Source organism: Callospermophilus lateralis, chromosome 15, assembly GCF_048772815.1.
Source record: "Callospermophilus lateralis isolate mCalLat2 chromosome 15, mCalLat2.hap1, whole genome shotgun sequence".
Taxonomy (NCBI): domain Eukaryota; kingdom Metazoa; phylum Chordata; class Mammalia; order Rodentia; family Sciuridae; genus Callospermophilus; species Callospermophilus lateralis.
Genome location: NC_135319.1, coordinates 66,677,002 through 66,696,484, shown reverse-complemented (window position 1 = coordinate 66,696,484; position 19,483 = coordinate 66,677,002). Strand labels below are relative to the sequence as shown.

Here is a 19,483-nt window from a genome sequence, read left to right as displayed (position 1 = left end):
AACTTTGGTCTGAAACCATGAGCCAAAATAAACCTTTTTTCCTTCAAGTTGTTATGTCAGGTGTTTTAGTCACAGAGACAAAAAGCAGTCTACCACACCTGAGTAACTAAACGAGATTGGATTGAATGGCCTGTTCTACCTTGTCTTCTTTCAGAATCTCCTGCCTCTGTTGTTGCTCTGACTTGGACTCCTGGGGAGCTGAGGAGGGTCAGTGTAGAGATGACAGCTCCCTGATCAGACACAGTTAATGTAGCAAAATAATCCAATGCTGTACATGCCCACAGTGAGGCTTTTTAACTATTGTTACTTCTTAAATCCCAGGAATTAAGAAGTCATAAAGGTTCATTTTCTAGAAGCTCTATTGGTTTTTCTAATCTGCTCTGTTACCTGTCATCTCCTGTTTCAATGGTTGTTTATTTGTTTGTTTGTTTGTTTGTTTCCTAGTTGTTGGTGTATGATCCCAAAATACTAAACCTTAGTGGGCTGTTTTGGGTGGCACATAGTTCTCATTCATGTGGTCTTGAATATCTGGCTGTCTTTCATTGTGTGCTGCTCATAGAACTTGGGAATTTTGGGGGGCGTAGGGTATTAGGGATGAACTCAGGGGCACTTAACCACTGAGCCACACCCCCAGCCCTCTTTTGTATTTTATTTAGAGATAGGGTCTCTCTGAGTTGCTTAGCACCTCACAGTTGCTGAGGCCAGCTTTAAATTCCCCGTCCTCTTGTATTAGCCTCCTAAACTGCTGGGATTACAGGCGTGCACCCCCACAACCAGCCAGAACTTGGGAAATTTTAAGACCTGAGATGAAGACACCTGACTCCAGAAATGATTTGTACTTGTTTCCGTCAATTTGTGTCAGCTAATGTTTACAAATTCCTGAAGGATAGTAATCTTTGGGATTCAGGAACAAGAAATTGAAATTCTTGGTAATTCCCAAATTACAAATGATTTTGTATTTAAAAAAAAAAAACTTTTCTGCTGTCATATATAAATTTAAAAAATTAATAAAAAAGAAAAAAGAACTCTTCATTTACATGCCTGTAAATAATAATGGTAGTGACCATAATAATCATCAGTGAATGGTTTTACTGTGCTAGGATTACACTAAAATTTTTAGAGACTTTTATACATATATGAAATAAAGGCATGGCTTATTGTTATTGTGAACCAAACTATTGTGACAGGATTGTATATTGTAGTACCATGTTAAAATGTTCCACACCTGATAATAGGCTTAAAAAAAAAAAAAAAAACTTGATATTTTTAGAGCAGTTTTAGGTTCACAGCAAAATTGAGAGGAAGGTATAGACATATTCCATATCTCACTTTCCCCTATACATATATAACTTCCTCCATTAACAACATTTCTGAAACATGTTTTACTTTTTATCTTAAAATAATTTTAGACTTATAGGAAAGTTGCAAAAATAATAGAGTTCCCATGTACCTTTCACTAGCTTTCCCTAACTTTACCATCTTATGTGACTATAACATATTTAACAAAATCAGAAAATTAATGATAGTTGACATTTGATCATTTTAAATGTTAAAGGAACATTTAATACAAAATGTCTATTTAAAAGATTACACAGTGTATTATATATGTATTGATTATTGATGTATTGAACCACCACATCATACCCTTGTCCTGCCCCACCCCCACCTTTTTTTTTTTTTTTTGCAGTACTCAGGACTTAACCCAGAGATACTCTGGGTTACATTTCCAGTCCTTTTTATGTTTTATTTTGAGACAGGGTCTTCTTAGGTTGCTGAGGCTGACCTTGAACTTGTGATCCTCCTGCCTCAGCCTCCCAAATTTTTGCGAGTACAGGCGTGCACCACTGAACTTGGCTAATGTCTCATTAATAATATAATTTTGTATTTGTGTAATTTTGATGTTTTATGTGTCAGTTAAAAATAAAATTTTAAGTCAAAAAATTTTAAGTTCAACATTAAAAAAAATTCCTGATTTAGAAATTCAGCAAAGAATCATGTATTATAAACATGAGATTATAGCACAAAGATAATTATCTAAAATTTTAATATTAAAATCTCCTTTTTCACACTTTATTTTAGGAGAATTAATTTATTATTACACATCCTAATAGTCAAGCTATTATAACCCATAACCAAAAACAATGAATTTAAAAAATGGTATATACTTGGAAGATTTTTTTTTTCCAGAAAACATTCTATTGTGATTGTTTGCCAAACAAATGTGCAAACGAGCAATTGTGACATTCAAGATTGCAGCCTAGTGCATGGGATTCCAATAGTTAGGCTGAATGTAAGCTGCCTGTCAGGAAAATGGGACAGGTTTTAATGTTGTATGGTATATTTTATCATGAAATTTTTTTAACCCAAGTTAGGTCATTTATTTATTTTAATAATAGTTTAAATTTACTCATTTGCAGTGTGTGGGACAATAGTCCCTCCTTTCTCGAATTTTGTGATCTTTTTTAGCATACGTGACTGTAGTGGGTGAATGGTTTTCAAGGATAGATCAGGAGTTGGGTGTGGTTGTGCACACCTACAATCCCAGTGACTCAGAGGGCTAAAGCAAGAGGATCCCAAGTTCAAGGCCAGTCTCAGCAACTTAGTGAGACCCCACTGCAAATGTTTAAAAAATTTTAAAAAGCACTGGGATGTAGCTTAGTGGTAAAGCACTCTCTATTCAATCCGCAGCGCACCATTTTAAAAAAAAAGAAAATCCAAGAAACGATGGAATTACTTTTTAAAAACACACATTTCCCAGGATAGCAGTAATACCTATTATTTCGTACTAAGGGATTCTCTAACAGCCTACTGATTAAAAAGCTTGTTTTTTGTTTAAAGTGCTTATAAATTCCATATTGAAAATTGTAAGAATAAAAGTAACCAAACTCAGAAAATATTTAAAGTTTTTAAAAATTATCACAAATATTTAGTATTTAAAATTACTCTTAAAATAGAATTTTAAATCACAAAACATTAGTTGCCCTGATAGTACTGACTTTGTTTTGTGACTCATTTCAGACTGAAAAAGTTTTCATTTTACACTGCTGTTGGTTTGGTTGCTGAGTGGTAAGAAGGCATCTCTAAGTAGGGCGTTATGGTGCATTTTGCTTCATTTAATATTACTTTCTATTTTAGCAATGAAAATATTTTGTTTGCTTGTTCCGCCTTTTCCTTTGTCAGTGAAATTTATTATTTTTCCTAATTTACATTTAGTTTCTAATTTTGTATAGGACAACAATATTCATATCTTTGCTTCTTCTGTTAAAATATTTACAGAGCACTGAGGGATGTAGCTCAGTAGTAAGCACTTCCTTGATATGTCTACTGCCTGAGTTCCATCCCCAACATCACAAACAAACAAAAATTTACAGAGAAGGCTGGAAGTGTAGCTCAGAGGTAGAATGTGTGCTTAGCATGTGCAAGGCCTGGATTCAATCCCAGCACCTCCCCAAAAAGTTTCCAAAAATATAACGCATAGCAAATATTAAATACTGAAAAACACTGGGCAAGCATTTTTGGCAAGTATTCAGATGATGGAACATTCATCTAGAACTGCCAGTTTAAGGACTTTGTTTCCAAAACTTGATACCTTGTACCATCATTTACAAGATTTGTAAAGGTCATACTATGCAAATAAGCTTATTAACACTTAATCTATTTGCAAGAATGACTCACTGTATCAGTTCACAGAGCCATGAACACACTTGCTCATAAGTACACATGTAACATGGCAACAGTTGCAAGCAAAACTAACTGATTAGATCTTGCACACCTCTCACCATCCTACATACTCTCATCCTGGGTAAAGGAGGTGTCAATAGCAATTCTTTATTCTCTGTGTTAGTATTTTCTCCTCTTGCTTTCAACTTGATATTAGTGGATTCCTTCAAACCCACAGTGTCTCTACACTTATTCTTGGCCGTTATTCTCACAAAAAACTTAGAATAAGATTTAGAAAAGAACAGAACTTTTCCAAAAAATGCAGAGAAGAAATTTCCACATGCAAATATTAATTATTCTCAGCCCAGATCCAACTTACACCAATCCCAAGACTTAATGTGTCTTGTACCTTGGATGTCCAAGGGATCAGGACCCCAGCTGAAGAGGATTAGTGCAATTTCAGTTTATCCTCAGGAGTCCTCTAGAAACTTAGCTTGTCATAGAGAAGGTCTCCCTTTGGACTCCTCACTTTGCAAAGGCTCTGGGCTTTGAGTTTTGCCTCCTTTTCCTCAAAGGGCCATTGAACTAAAGTTCAGGTTTTCAGGGACTGGCAAATGCCCTCACATGATGTAGTGTTTGTGGTTATTTACATCTCTTTACATTCTGATTTTCCCTTTGATTTTAGCCTCTACTTCTTTACTTTCTTGTCAGCATGATAGTTTTAAGCAAGTGGGGAGGGGGCTAAATATTTCCTCTAAATTTCTTAGCTTTTTTTCTATGAGATGGTTGGTCCAAATATTTAGACTTCACTTATTAGAAATTAAAAAGCCAGTGTTTGGCTCTAACTGAGAATTAGGAGTTTTACATTTGGGATTATAATACAGAGTAGGGGTAGAATATTAGATGGTATTGATGGCTGGTGTGTGTTGGGGAGTGAAAATGCTGTTCAGTGTGGGCTGCAGTGTGGGTTTCAGCTCAGTCTTTCATCCATTCAGGAAATACTCATTTAGTTTTACTGTCCTGCTGAGGGCAGAGTGCATAGCAGTGAGCATTATGGATATACTTTCTGCCCTCAAGGAGCTTCCAGTGAAATTAGTTATTAATCAACAAACCCATTGACTTTGCAGGCAGTTCCAACATTACAGGTTAGTCCCTCAAACACTTAGGTTTCCCAGCACATCTTACTTTTAGAAGCTCTGGTCAGAACCATCTAGTGTTTCCCTGAGGAAATCTCATTTAACATACCTCAGTCCTTTTCTTTCTCTGGGTGACGTTCACATACTTGAATTTGACAAACAGTCACAATGTGTATTCATTTCTTTATTTAGCAAATGTTTCTTGAGCACATACTGTGAGCCAAATGATGGCTACACATTGATTAGTAAAAATAACATAGTCATAGTATCATTCATATTTGTGTGTCTTGGAAACTCTATTAATCTTACTGATATGGACCTCTGTAGTTAATTGTGCTGTCTTGCTGCCTTTGAATCATGGCCATAGAGTTACTTTCCATGTGGGTCAGTGCCAGGACCCTATTGTTTCTCAATCAGTACAGTGTTTAATAAATTGTGGAGTGAATCACCCTCTCCCACATCAGGAACCTGGCTCCTGAACTTCTCTTCCCAGCCTTTAAGGTAATGCCAAGAGGGAGGTTGGATAGAGATTCCCAGTTATTTTTAATGACATCTTGTAAATCAAATCAGAATATGTTTTTAAGGAAAGAATATTTTCAGCAAGATGTTGGATAGTTCATTAAAAAGAATCAGTAGAGGCTGGAGATGTGGCTCAAGCGGTAGCGCGCTCGCTTGGCATGCGTGTGGCCCGGGTTCGAACCTCAGCACCGCATACAAGCAAAGATGTTGTGTCCGCCAAAAACTAAAAAAATAAATATTAAAAAAATTCTCTCTCTCTCTCTAAAAAATAAAATAAAATAAAAATAAAAATAAATAAAAAGAGTCAGTAGATTATCAAATTGGAGGATTATTGATAGGAAATCACAGCATCTTTACAGAAACCTGATATATAACATTCTAGGCAGATTTGTAAAAATTGAAATTGTAGTTTTTCTATATACAAAAGCAATTTGTCATTTTGACGACTCTTTGGAATACCTCAGAATTCTTTCCCAAACTAGCAAGTAGCTAAATCAATTTGGGGTCTTTTAAGATGATAATAATTTATATAAAGGAAATAATATTTTTTTTTTAGTTTGTCATAACATAAAAAAAATAAATAAAAGCACCCTTGACTTGTGCATCTGGTTCAGGGCATTGGTTCAGTACAAATGAGCTCAGTTACTTCTAATGGATTTTATTCCTCATATAAAATAACCACTGTCATCAAAACCTGTTAATAGGCTATGTTAATTCAAAACAGTAACCCATTTTTCCTTTTAGATTTAATACATGTCAAGAAATGTAGCTTAGAATGGCTGAGTTGTAATTGACCCATGAGTCACTGTTCTTAGCAGTTCATGGTATGGCTTTACGAACAATTCCTCAGCCTCAGTTTCAGGCACAGGGGAGAGAGCTGGAGTCATCCAGGCACTCCAAGTATCAGTTCAGATTTCACTGAGGCTTTGAAGTACACAGTAAAAGAATTTCAGTGAACCTGAGACCTTCAGTCACAAGCATTTATTATTATGAAGAAAAGAAATCTATTATAGAGAAAAGAAATCAGAGAAGACCTTCTGGAAAGTGACATTTAAGTGAGAAGGCAGGTGAGAGGGTCTGGAGCCGGCTAAGCTATCTGGGGGGATGAAGGAGAATTGTTCCAGGAAGATAGGACAGCGAGTATGAGAGTGTGCTTAGTGTTTGAGGAACAGCACAGAGTGCAGGTCAGCCAGAACAGAACAAGCATGGTCATTCACAATTCACATTAAGAGAAGCTGTCAGAGTGTTTTGAGCAGGGGTAGTATGATCTCACAACTTAACCAAGGCATGCTGGCTGCCATATTGAGAGAAGAGACCCTGGGCAGAGGCAGAGAGACCAGTTAGGAGGCCAGTGCAGCCATTCAGACAGAAGCTGGGACCAGGTTGGTAGCAGCAGGGATGGGAGGTGCTCAGATTGAGATGTACTTTGAGTTAGAGCTGAAGGGACTTACTAGTGGATTAAATGTGAGGTATAAAAGAACGAAAAAAGCAAAGGACAACCCTGAGGTTGAGCACCTGGAAGGACAGGAGTTGCCATTAATCAAGGTGGTGAAGGCTACAGGAGGAGCTGGTTGGTGGAGAGGGTCTAGGGCAGAGTCAGGAGTCAGTTTTGGTTAAATTGAGTTACCATAAGACATCCAGGTTGAAATATTGATTGGGCAGTGTGGCACAGCAACCAGAGTTCAGGGGACAGGTTAGGAATGGAGATATGACTTTGGTAATTGAGAGCATGATGAGAAAACTGAGGTTTGCTGTTAAGTTTCAGTGATAAGTGGTAAGACTCAGATTCCAATCTGGTTCTGTTTCTTTGTACAGTGTTATGTACAATTTTACTGTATCACACTGTAGGTACTCAGGGGATCCCAAGGAACTCTTGCCAACTTTCAAACTAACTTATGCCATCTTAACATATTTTAGTACTCTCTTCTGTTGAAAGCTGCTTGCTAGATTCAATATATTCATGGGCATAAAAGCATTTATGTATGTGTTGATTTTTGTTTAGAGTATTTAATCCTTCCTTGCAGATATAGTCTTTTTTTGGTACTGGGTATTGAACCCAGGAGCACTTAACCAATGAGCCACCCACAACCCTTTTTTAATATTTTATTTAGAGATGGGATCTTGCTGAGTTGTTTAGGGCCTCGCTAAGTTGCTGAGGCTGGTTTTGAACTCTCGATCCTCCTGCTTCAGCTTCCCAAACCACTAGGATTATAGGGGTGCACCACCATGACTGGTGCAGATATACTTTTTTTTTTAATATTTATTTATTTATTTAGCTATTGGCGGACACAACATCTTTGTTTGTATGTGGTGCTGAGGATCGAACCCGGGCCGCACGCATGACAGGCTAGCGCACTACCACTTGAGCCACATCCCCAGCCCCAGCAGATATACTTTTAACTGCTAGCTCATCCTGAAGTTTTTCAAAATGTTCCCCCATTCATGCCAGTGATAATACCACAAGCTGCTCAGGTTTGTTTCTCGAGTTGAAACTTCCCTTGACTTGTAGCCCCTAAATTCATCTTAAGCTCTAATACTTCCTAAACTCTTCTTACAGTCCTGTCCCATGTAGAACATTCACCCTTAGAATACATCAGATTTCCCCCAAATACCTCTTGTTTTTCTATATTTTAGCCCTTTTATTTCCTTGCACAGCACCCCTAGTCTCTTTCTCTATTTCCATCCTCTCTCTTTCCAGCCAGTCCTCCCTTTTCACCAGCACTTAGACTCTTCCTCTATTGGGGAACTTGTCTTTGGATCTCAGGTACCTTTCTCCTCTCTCATTTCCAGGGGCTGTGGTGCTGTTGTCATTCTAGGAGCAACATTAGCCATGAGGTGGGATCTTCTTTAAGAACCCCCCCTTACCGCCCCCATTCCTTCTTAGGCTGAGCAGCAGCTGCAGTGAACCTGAGTAGAAGCCCCCTTCCAAGCCACATCTACAGATTTTTCTTGAATTCCTATTGTATGCTAGGTAATTTGGGCTATAGGAGAATTTTATCCAGAATCCAGCCCTGGGGCATTCCAGTGTTTAGGAGTGTGGAAGATCAGGGAGATGAGCCAGTAAAGGAGAAGGAGTAGCCAGACAAGCAGAAGGAAAGCAAGTGATTCCGTTACAGCTGAGAGGACAAGTAAGACGAAGCCTAGAAACGATCATTGAGTTTGGTGACCTTGTCAGAGCAGTTTTACTGAATGGGATGAGAGCCCTATTGGAATGGATTCAAAAGAGAATGAGAGGTAATAAGTAGAGGCATTTAATATTCTACTTGCTCAAAAATCTTCCTCAGAGTTTCACTATAAAAGAAAGCAGAGAAATGGGGTGGTGACTGGAAGGGACATTAGATTAAGGGGCTAGTGGAAGTTTGTAAGATGGAAAACATTGCCCTGAGTTCCTAGGCTCCAGGGACTGATCCACTAGGGTGGGTATGTTCAAGATGCATGAGAAAGGGGCCTAACTCTTGGAGCATAGTTTGTGAGGGCCAGCAGGGGTGGGGTGCAGAGAACAGCGGAGAGATGGGACTGGGAGCAGAACAGAGCTAGTTCCTCCAGATCAGATGGAAGCAGGGAGACAGCTAGGGGACAGATTGGGGTAGCATGGCAGATTTAATATTGAAAAGGTGAAGAGATTAAGTAACTTTCCCAGGATTATATAGCGAGTGAGTGGCAAAGTCAGGATTCAAGTCCAGGGCTTTCAAAGTCTGTGGTCTTACTCTCCCAAGGACACTGCCCTCTACCTAGTATCTAGAATGTACAAAATTAATGTTCCAAGCATTGATTCATTAAACATTAAGTACCTACTGTGTATCCTAGCTACAGAGTTGTGCTAGTCCTTGTCCTCCAGGACTTTTCACTACACTAAAAGGAGATGAGCAAATACAATGAACTAAATAGTATAGGTAAAAATGAGAAGTATTTGCAGGTTCCCTAGAAAACAGCAGGAACTGCAGGAATGAGAGTGTCACTAGGCAGTCTTAGGAAATGAGGAGCTGACCTTCAGCCTGGAGGAACAGCACCAGGTAATTTACAAATGTTCAAGAATTACCTGTTCTTGCTAGTTTTTTGATGTCATTTTCAATCTCCTCCATTTCTTCTTTTACTCTTTTTCTGCCTCTCCATCTTTTCTCTCTCTTTCCAAACCTGCTGCCCCATCTTCACTTGTAGACCTTATGGCAGGACCTACCCACACTGGGAATCACCACATAGTCACTGGCTGATAACCCGCCCTCTAGTAGCAAATGACAAGTACCCTGGGCAGGATGTTGCTTGGGACTGTTGAAAAGAGCCTTTCCCTTGTGTAAAGAGAATGGGAAAGCTGGGAAAGATTGCATTTCACCAGCAATCCTGGCACCAGGAAAAAGAAAAATTTATTCTTTCCTTCTCTCGGCCACCATTGCTTTGTATAAAGATTTATTACTCAAAAATAGCAACCCATTCATAGGGTTGTTTAGGATTTTCGTTGTTGTTTGTCTGGTACTAGGACCTGAATCCAGGGGTGCATCTTTAAGGCCCTAAAGGTAATAAGACTTGGAAAAGGAGAAGCAGAGAGAGCCCCCATAATATAACCAGCTATTCACTCTGCTTATCTAACAATGATTTCTTTTGGCTCCACACCACCTCTTTTGGATCATTTATAAGTAGTGTTCTTCTTACCTATAATTTAATTCTCTTTTTTAATCCTTTCTCTTCACCAAGTTATTTGGTATATTTTTCTTACCATGTTAGTTTATCAAAGATAATAAGTTGCTAAAGAGAATTTTATTATCCATAACAGTTAAGGAAAGACTAGTCTTTGTTTTTAATTGGATTTGGAATAGACCATAAAATTGTAGATTTAAAATAGCAGAGAAACCATTATCTTCTTCATTTTACACATAAGAAAATGGAAAACCAGAGAAAATAAGCATAGCTCATACTGATAAGCAGAAATTGAACTTCTAGAAGCTGAGTATCCTCATACCTCATCTCATAGGTTCTTTGTAGGTTGTTCTGTTGCTCTATTATAATTCAAGGTTAAAGTTGTGTTTCCAAATAATGTCAGCCTCCTATTGGCTTAGTAAACTAGATCACAGTCTTTATTGGGTTCAGGTGATAGGTGATAGATTACTGAGCCATTCAGTCAGTACTGGACAATGTTCCTGTGTGGGTCTGCATGCTCATGTGTTGATAGTGAGGACTGGGCCTGAATGGGGAGGGGTGGGTAGTAAAGCAGGAGCAGAGACAAGATAGAAGGATAGTGTAGGTGGGGGCCCATCACTTACTACCTAGTGATCCTCTTCTGCATTAGACCAGGGTAGGGTTTATTTGTTGGTTTGAGGGAGATTAAAGGGTTACTACCTCTAAAGGTAGTTCTCTTTGTCAAGTGTCATGAAGTCAAATGGATCCAGGTTCAAATCATGGCCACACTGTGTACTGTTAATGTGTCTTGGATGGGTTATTCAAACTCCCAGATTATTTTTTTTGTCTGTGGAAAAATAAGAATAATTACATGCCCACCTTGCATAATAGTGAAGATCAAAAGGAAAATTTATATCAACTTCGTATCACCAGTCATAGCACATAGTGCTTGCTGGAACATTAGGAACTGTGGCGCTGTCACTGCTGGTGCTGTTGCTGCCACTGCTGTTGCTGCTGCTGGTTTGGAAGGCACAAGAGAACCTACAGGTGGGTGAAAGTCTCAGGAGGACATCAGAAGTTTTGACATTCTAGAGATTATCACTGTCAGTGTAGAACCCAGAAGGTGCACACAAGTACTTCAGGTTTTGGAAGAAAAGAAAAAAGAAGTTGTGAGGAATAGAGATCTATGGATTATTAAAGCTAGAGGGATCAGATAAGTCACTGAAGCTACTGCCTCAACTTAGGGATAGGTTGGTTGAGTCCCAGAGAGACTACATAGTTTGCAAGTAGCAGAGCAGACGTCTAATTATGGACAAATAGGAATTAGGTGAAGGTTCAAGGAGTCATTTCTGGGCATTCAATAAATGACAACACAGCTTAAAAAAGCAGTCTAATTAAAGCCTGTCTCTTGTGGTGTTATTAGCCTATCAGAAATCTTCAAAGACTCTTCATTTTCCCCTGAATAAATCAAATGGCATTCAAATCCCTTGGGATCTGGCCCCTCAGCTTATTTATTTTTCCCACATATACTCTCCTTTAAACCTTATTCGGCACTTCTTACTTCTTCCCGCATAGAAAGTTTCTTGCTTATTCCCAAAAGAACTATTCAGATGCCACCACCTCCACCTCTCTTCCCTTGCCACACCAGGGAGTTTGCTTTGTTGTCATGCAGCTTTTGCTTGTCACACAGCATGCACCCCATGTGATGTCACTGAATAGTGTGTGGCTCCTGCTGTTGTACAGGGCAGGAGTTAGCTTCACCTTTTTCTCTTCCACAGTGCCTCATGTATAATAGGTATCTATTTAATGTTTGTTGAATTTAATTCAGCATTTTAATACAAGCCTCTACAATTTCTAGCTTCATTCTCCAGTTCCTAAATATTCAGTATGAATTGGATAGGAAGGAAAGTTAGGAAACTAATGGCTTTGATGCTTCTTTGACATGAAAATGTGAAAGCATATATAACTCTCTTCTTCTGGACAAAAGTCTTTATAACACAGAATTACCCACACACCATAGATGAGTGAAAAAAAGTAACTTTTCTTCCTTCAGTGGGCTGGCTCAGGCAGTGAGAACCTGAAAGTCTTGTGATTTGAGTGACAGTATCTTGTAATTTGAATCCCATTGACACCGAACTCTCAAAGGAGGGAGTGTTCATCCCCTAAGTAAAGGAAAGGGAAGAGAAGGGAGTCCTGAAGAGATTCAGAGGCCAAGGTTTGGAAAGCTGGACTTGGAGGACAGGGAATGGAGTGCACTTTGGGCTGTACATGCAAGCATTTGTTTATACACCTAGGGGCTTACTAAAGGATTAAAGAGGCAGATAGGCTGATATATGACCCTAGCTGGGGTTTTCAAGTGGGGCTCTTTCTCTTTCACACTGCTTTTTCTGTAAAACCTTTAGGGTAGCAGAATACTTCTATCTTCAGCACATGAAGCAGCCGAGCCAGTCTGACCGGCTTGAGGGAAACACCAACAGGCCTGCCAACTCCAATCACATGAACTCTGGTTACTAATTATCTTCTGGCCTTTGAGAGAAAGATATAGTAGCTCACTGATTGGATCTTGAAGTTGAAATGACTTCACATTCTCTCCACGCTCCAACCAGAGCAACAGGAAGAGTGTCTCAGGTGCTTTGGGAGACATTTTAAGCAGGACAGACCCAGCCTGAGGCTAGACTCCACCTGTTGGTGTTTCAGCCCAGCCAGAGCCCATGGCAAAGAGAAGTAAAACTCGTGTCTGTATTAAATATGAGTGAAACTCTCGCGATTAAAAAAGAAAGAGAAGTGGAGAAGAAAGGGCCCCCGGGCTCCGGCTGGGAATATGAAGATTGCAGGAGTCTCCGGAAGAGGAACCTGATGGTGCAGGATGGACTTTGTGCAGAAAATGGCTTGGACTCCACATACCCGTCCAAGGAGAGGAATCGGCCCTACAGAAAAAGGGACTGTGGATATTGGGATTTTGAGCAGAGTGAACCAAATTACATGAACTATGAAATTGGAAAAAACTGTGTGCTCCAAGGAGGATGTGATGATGATTGTAGGAATCCAGAAAATGTGAATTATGAGAATGTAAGGCCTGGGATGAAGGATAATTGGCTTTCAGGAAGCCCAGAGGTAATCCGGAAAGCAGGAGGATATGAGAAGACAAATGGCTACATTGATTGTAAGGATCTGAATTATAATCCTGAGAACTTAAAAAGAACTGAACAGTGGGCCAGTTATAGGAATTTGGATGATTCTTTGGGGAATTTATATCAACCTCAAAACTGGTATATGGGCCTAAGGAATTTTAATTGTAGTCTTGAGGATTATAAAGATACTAACTTGCACTATAGAGATCTCAACAATTTGTATCACGTTCCTAGGTGTTCTATTAATGGTCAGTGTATGGATTTACCAGATTTGAATGTCAATGGAGGTAAAGAATTTGTTAAATACCATGAAGAGGACAGGAACATTTATCAAAATGATAAAATCTATCCCAACGCAAAGGCTCATACCATGGATCAGGGTAATTCTGATTCAGAAAATAAAGGCTATGATACTGTTTTTGCAAACTGTGAGCATAAATCTCTTAATTATAGAGAAAAAGATTCTCTCCATCAAGTAGATAATTTGAAGTATAATGGCATCAACAGACCAGGAAACATGGCACTTAGGGACAGAGGGATCATCCCAGATGGTCTGCAGAATCAATATCCTAGGGGAGAACAAGGAGAAAATCATTTTGGGATTCCTCAGAGCCCTTCATTAGAGAAGGACACCTGGTACTCAGAGGAAGAGAGAACATTAACAGAGACTTGGAGGAGAAATAGTTGCTTCCGCCGTACTGCACCCAGCACCCTGAGGCGCTCAGAGTTTGTGCAGAACAGGAAGAATCCCCAAGGTAGGAACTCAGCCATGCTTCTGACAGGATAAAGGATAAGGCATGAAAATAGATGGGAAGGGTACTTGTACCAGGTCCAGGGAGCTCTGGTGCACTCAAGGAATTTGCCCCCCAAGTTCTTAGCTAGTGTATCTTGCATAAGAACAACCTTTGAGATGTGATTCCTATGTGAGGCATTTTATGGAGCAAGAGTATGTGTAGTGCCATAAACGTGCAGTGTGGCTTTCAAAACCAGACACAGATCTCATGGGAACTTTCCTTTACTTTTGGTTTTGTCAACTGTCTCTAATCTCAAACCTCTTTCCATTCATACCATAATATTTTTGTTTATCTTGTGGAGACAGCAAGTTCATTGTCAGGGCACCAAGCTGAAATTTATTGTCCTGTCATGCTTCTTTCTCTCAATCTCTATACTTTTTTAGACATTAGTGGGGGAAAAAAAAAGATTTGACTTCTGTATAGAGTGTTCATTCCTTGGCATTCTGGAGTCTTAAATGATAATGGACACTAAAACTCTGGTGGAATTCAGATCATTTCCATTTTTTATAGTGCTTTGTATATATTAGGTATTCAAATCATTTCATCTCACTGAGTCTTTGCTAAGTTATGTGTAAAATAAGAATCTTTGATCATGAACAGATTCTTTCTTGCCATTGTGTTTTCTTAGGTTAAGAAATGAACTTTATTTTTGCTGTATTGTTTTGTAACTTCTGAACTTTTTCCTGAACTTTTTTTCATATTATATATTCTACTCATGCCAAGCAGCCTGTCTGGCTCTGACCAGGTTAGGGTCAGACCAGAGGATGAGGTTAATTAGAGCTGGAGAAGGTGGATGATCTGCAATATTTTCACACCCTCCTCCCAAATGGAAACTTTCTCATCTGAGTCTCCTTTGGAAGAGTCTGGCTGGTTAAATTTGTACTAGGGGCTATCAAAGACCAAAAGGGTAAGTCCCAGTATGATCCTGTAACTGCCAGTGGTTTATCTGGTAATCATCCAACATGGGCTCAATTTAACTCCAATTTCCACAGCACCATTCTGGACAAAGCAGGCTCTCTATCTGCAATTACAAAGAAAAAATGAAACTAAACCGACTTTTTTTGAGAGGTTGAGGTATTTAGCAGCTAGTTCATTTTTTTTTTTTTTCTTCTTCTTTCTAAGTGCATTTCTCTCTGAAATGATAGGGATTGGGTGACTCTAAATTCCTTCCAACTTTAAAAAAAAAAAAATCTGATTCTGTGATTCCCTGTGTTGGTATTTGCATGGTTTCCCTCCCTTTCCCCCACATCTATTCCTTCAGTGGACTTTGCTCCCTCTCTTAAGTTCCTTATTGTACTTAGCCTCCTAACTGTAATCAAGTGTTTCTATTCTGTTTGATTTAACAGAGTCAAGCCCTTCTCACTGGAGTGTTGTAATGTGCCCTCTGATCTCTCTGAAACCAACTCAGTTCCACCTTACATCATTTCTATTTTTATAGTTGTCTTTCTTTGTATTTGAGAATTTAACTTTTGAAAATATTATTTATATTTGGCATTTCTTTTATGCTTCCCTGATATCCTCTCTGACCAGTTAAAAAAAAATCATATTTACTAGAAATGCTTCTGCTTTCTAGGTTTCCACCAGCTGTCTTAGAGTACAGTCAGTGGCCCTTACCAAGTATTTCAGAAAGGAAACAAGCATTGGAGTAGTTCTGCTTTGAGTTCAAATATAGGTCTCCCCATTTACTCACGGTGGAACTTTGAGCAAATCACTTAACCTCTCTGAGCTTCAGATTCCTGCCGGTAAAATGAAAATAATTCCTTTCTCACAGTGAAATAAGAGAAATACAGCACTTCCATGTCTGGAACACAGAAGGTGCTCAGAACTACCATTTCTTTGTGTTTCATCTACCCTCCTCCCTTCTCCTTTACAAGTGGCCCCACCAGACTGTCACTCCATGGTCCCCTGTTCCCTGAGATTCAGACTGATAGTCACTGCTCCCCATTGGACATCTGCCCTTGGACTTGTAAACACATCAACTTTGAGATCCGAATGCAACACTCCATCTCTTTCTTCCTTTCTCCTCTCCATTTTCCCCCACTATACCCCAAACCCATTGGAGAAACAAGGGTCTTAGTGGCTGCTCCCAGGCCAGAAACCAGGTCTTTCCACTTTCCTTCGCCTGACTTTTCAGTTCATTCGCCTCTGGAGGCCTCTGTTTTGGGTTTGTTAGGGCAGGTCTGTTATGATTTTGCCCTTAGGACTAGGTGGTGGACTCCTAGTGCTAGGAGGTGGTCCATAATCCTAAAATGGGGCTTTTCTAAGGTTTTAGTGGAAAACTGGAAATGTTGATCAAACCTCCTAACTTGGAGGGTCTCAAATATTAGATCTGTCTTCCCAGCACCTGTTGGTTGCTGACTCTTCTGCTCCAGTTGTTACTTTCTGTTACTGTTCCTTGGAGTCTCATAACGTGCATAGTTCAATGCAAGGATCCGTGGGGAATTTTTATACAAGTTTTGGGGTTCTCCTCTGTGTGGCTTCCCCTTTTCCAGGATTCCCCCTTCATATCTTGCCCCTTCAGAACCCCAGACTTAAATCTCTGGTTCCTCAATCAGGTCAGATTGCCATTTTGGGCTCTATTCTTTATTATTACTTTATTCCCCTATATGCTAAAAGACTAGGGATTATCCTGGGGACAAAATTGAATAAATATGGATCTCATCTAATTTCCTCTTCTTGTGTTTGGTCATGTTTCTCCAGTTTCTGTTTGCTTTTGGTTGCTTTTTAATGTCTGCATACAATTATTGTTTTACTCTCTTGTCCAGATTTTTTTTAATAGTTGTCAGTAGAAGAAGTATGGTGAAAGCTGCTCTGCTATCATCAGGCCAAGAGTTGTATTTAAGGTTTTGCACTTGCTACTAACACAAATGGTTGCTGGGAGGAGGACTTAGTGTTTCAAATTCCGTGTTATCTGTGTTGAATTTAAGTGATATTAGGATATCTGAATGAAAACTCTCTTTCAGAGAGAAATATAAAACTAGAATGCCGGTGAGAGTTGAGGCTAAAGGTTCAACCTTTAGCATCAGAAAGGTTGGAAGGTTGCACCATAGAATCCTCTCATATTATTACTAGAAGGAACCTTATATATTGACAAGTTCAGTGGTTTTTTTTTTGGGGGGGGGGGTTGAACTTAATCACTGAGCTACATCCTCAGCCCTTTTTATGTTTTATTTTGAGTCAGAACCTCACTAAGTTACTGAGGCTGGCTTTGAACTTGTGATCCTCCTGCCTCAGCCTCCTGAACCACTGGGATTACAGGCATATGCCACTATACCCACCTAAGCTCAGTGTTTTTATAAATAATGAATAACCACCCATGTTTGGGTCTTGAAATGTTTTTAGTGGATTGCAACCATAATTTCTGAAAAAATAAAATATAAGTGAATGTATAAATATTGTATAATATATCTCATGTAGTAAAAATAAGTAGCAAATAATTTTGTGTATGTGAATGTGTATGTATACATATACATAGCATTTTGTAAATGTATACACACACACACTAGGTTGCAATGTAAAGTGTAGATCACAGTAAAAAATGTTTGAGGAACATTTAAATGCAACCTACTTATTTTATAAATGAAGAGAAAGCGCAGAGAAACAGAAATGTATATCCAAGGAAACTAAGCCAAGCTTTAAATCAGTGAGAAATCTGAGTCCCTTGACGTCCAGACCAGTGCTTTTGCTGTGTCACCACAATCCAAGCCAGAAAGCACAGCAATGGATTCCTTCTGCATAAATGAACTTAGAAAATCAGAAAGCACTGCAGAGGGATGCAACATTTGACACACAGCAGAGGTGCAAGACAGGATGTGGCCTGAGAAAAGACCTGCCTTTGGTAGTTGGAGCACAAAGCATGCTATGGGGAGTTTGCGGGGGAGGGAGTGTTGATAAGGAAATTACAGAAATTCCTTAAAAGTTTGGACAGTAATTATAGTGGAATGGCAGATTCCAAGAAAATCTTCTGTTTTGTTTTTCTCCCAAGATAAGAAAAACCTGCAGATTTGAAGGCACTTTGACAACTCAAGAGTTTTTAGGACTGTGATATTCAAGATTTTTTTTTTCATTGTAAATAAGTGAACATGAGATCTCTGTAGAGAGAGTTGCTATTCAAGCTTATTATACCAACATACAGATCCCACATCTCCTTTGAATGCAGTTGAACGGGTGTTTATTAGCTAACATCCGTAGTAAGCATTGGAGGTATCCAGAGAAGCCTACCTTCCCCCACCCCCAGAGGAGTTTGCAGATCTGTTGAAGAAACAAAATGTAAAACTGTGAACAATTAAATAAAGAATAGAAGTACAGACAGTAATATATGAACAATCAGAGGGAGAAAGATCGGTTTTTACTTCAGCTTATGGAAAAGACATCAGATGTTTGAACTTGGCTAAAACTTGAAGGAAAAATTAGGTTGAGATAAGCAGAAGCAAGAACATTCCTAATTGAGAAAATTTATGAGCAAAGATACAGAGAGATGCAGTGACAATACCTCTCAAGGCGTGTATGGAAGGTGGTGAGAAACACACCAGGGAGAACAGGACTCCTGAAATCTTACAAGCCAAGTGGCAGTGTGGACCCAGCCAAGGAGGAAGTCAGAGCTGACCTGTGCACGCCAGGTCATTCTTGATGATATCATCCCTGGGACTTTCTGAGTAGAGGAGTAGCTGGGAGCCGAGCCTAGAGGTGTCCACAATCATGGGCCAGGAGGAGGAGGGAGGCCACATGGGGGAAAAGCATTTGAGAGGTCAGGAGAAAATCAGAATTAAAGAGAAAATGGCCAACATTTTCAACTGCTGTGTGGAATCAAGGATAATGCCAGGGGATTAGTTGAGGTTACTGGTTGACTGAGAAGACAATTTAACTAGAGGAATAAGAATGCAGTGTTAGTTGTTGTGTCCGCCGATAACTAAAAAATAAATATTAAAAAAATTCTCTCTCTCTCTCTCTCTCTCTCTCTCTCTCTTCTCTCACTCTCTCTTTAAAAAAAAAAAAAAAAAAGAATGCAGTGTTAACTGCCAAAAATTTAGAAGAGATCTTGGGAAGTAAGGTCATTGAGAGAGGGCACATAAAGCGCTCTTGCAAGATTTTTTACAAAAAGTATGAAAGATGTGTCTGCAGCTGAAGGGGGCAGAGCTGAAGAGTTCCCTCTTCCTAAAATCAGGATGTCAATGTTTGAAGATGGATGGGTGGATAGGAGGCAAAGGGATGTGTGGAGGCAAGAAGAAATTAATGTAGGGCCATATTCCTTTAAGAGTTGGGAGTAATTGATGATCTAGAGACAATGATGTACTCTAGAGACTAGCACACTCCAGTCTAGCCATCTCCCATCCAATGCGAAGGCCTTACTTCCTGGGATCATGAGTTATATTCTTAAGTAATTGGGCTGTTTTCTTCCCAAGCTGTTACCTAAATTATTTGTGCATCGTGTTCCATCAACAGAATATTGGTATGCAGTGTCTTTTATAGAGTCTCTGTAAAAGGAAGAGGTACCAAGAGAAGGCAAGGAATTGAGGATAAGGAGGTGCAGTCTTAGGTGTGGTCTCTCATCTGGACCAAGATGTTATGGGGAGCAGAAGGAAGAGGATGAATCAAGGGTAACTTGCAGTATCATGACATGTCCCTGATACTA

The 19,483-nt window shown here is 39.3% G+C and overlaps 1 protein-coding gene across 3 annotated transcripts in view; it reads left to right on the top strand.

The window, feature by feature from the left end:
* The window catches only part of Dnmbp (dynamin binding protein), a 96,305-nt gene that overhangs the window by 43,978 nt on the left and 32,844 nt on the right, over positions 1 to 19,483 (top strand). Inside the window, exon 1 of one of the 3 annotated variants that reach the window (XM_076834522.1) lies at positions 12,675 to 13,812. The exons of the other annotated variants lie outside the window; for them this stretch is intronic. Coding sequence (XP_076690637.1) covers positions 12,675 to 13,812 — 1,138 coding nt within the window. Of the gene's footprint in view, positions 1 to 12,674; positions 13,813 to 19,483 lie in introns of those variants that run through there. 3 annotated transcript variants of the gene reach the window in all.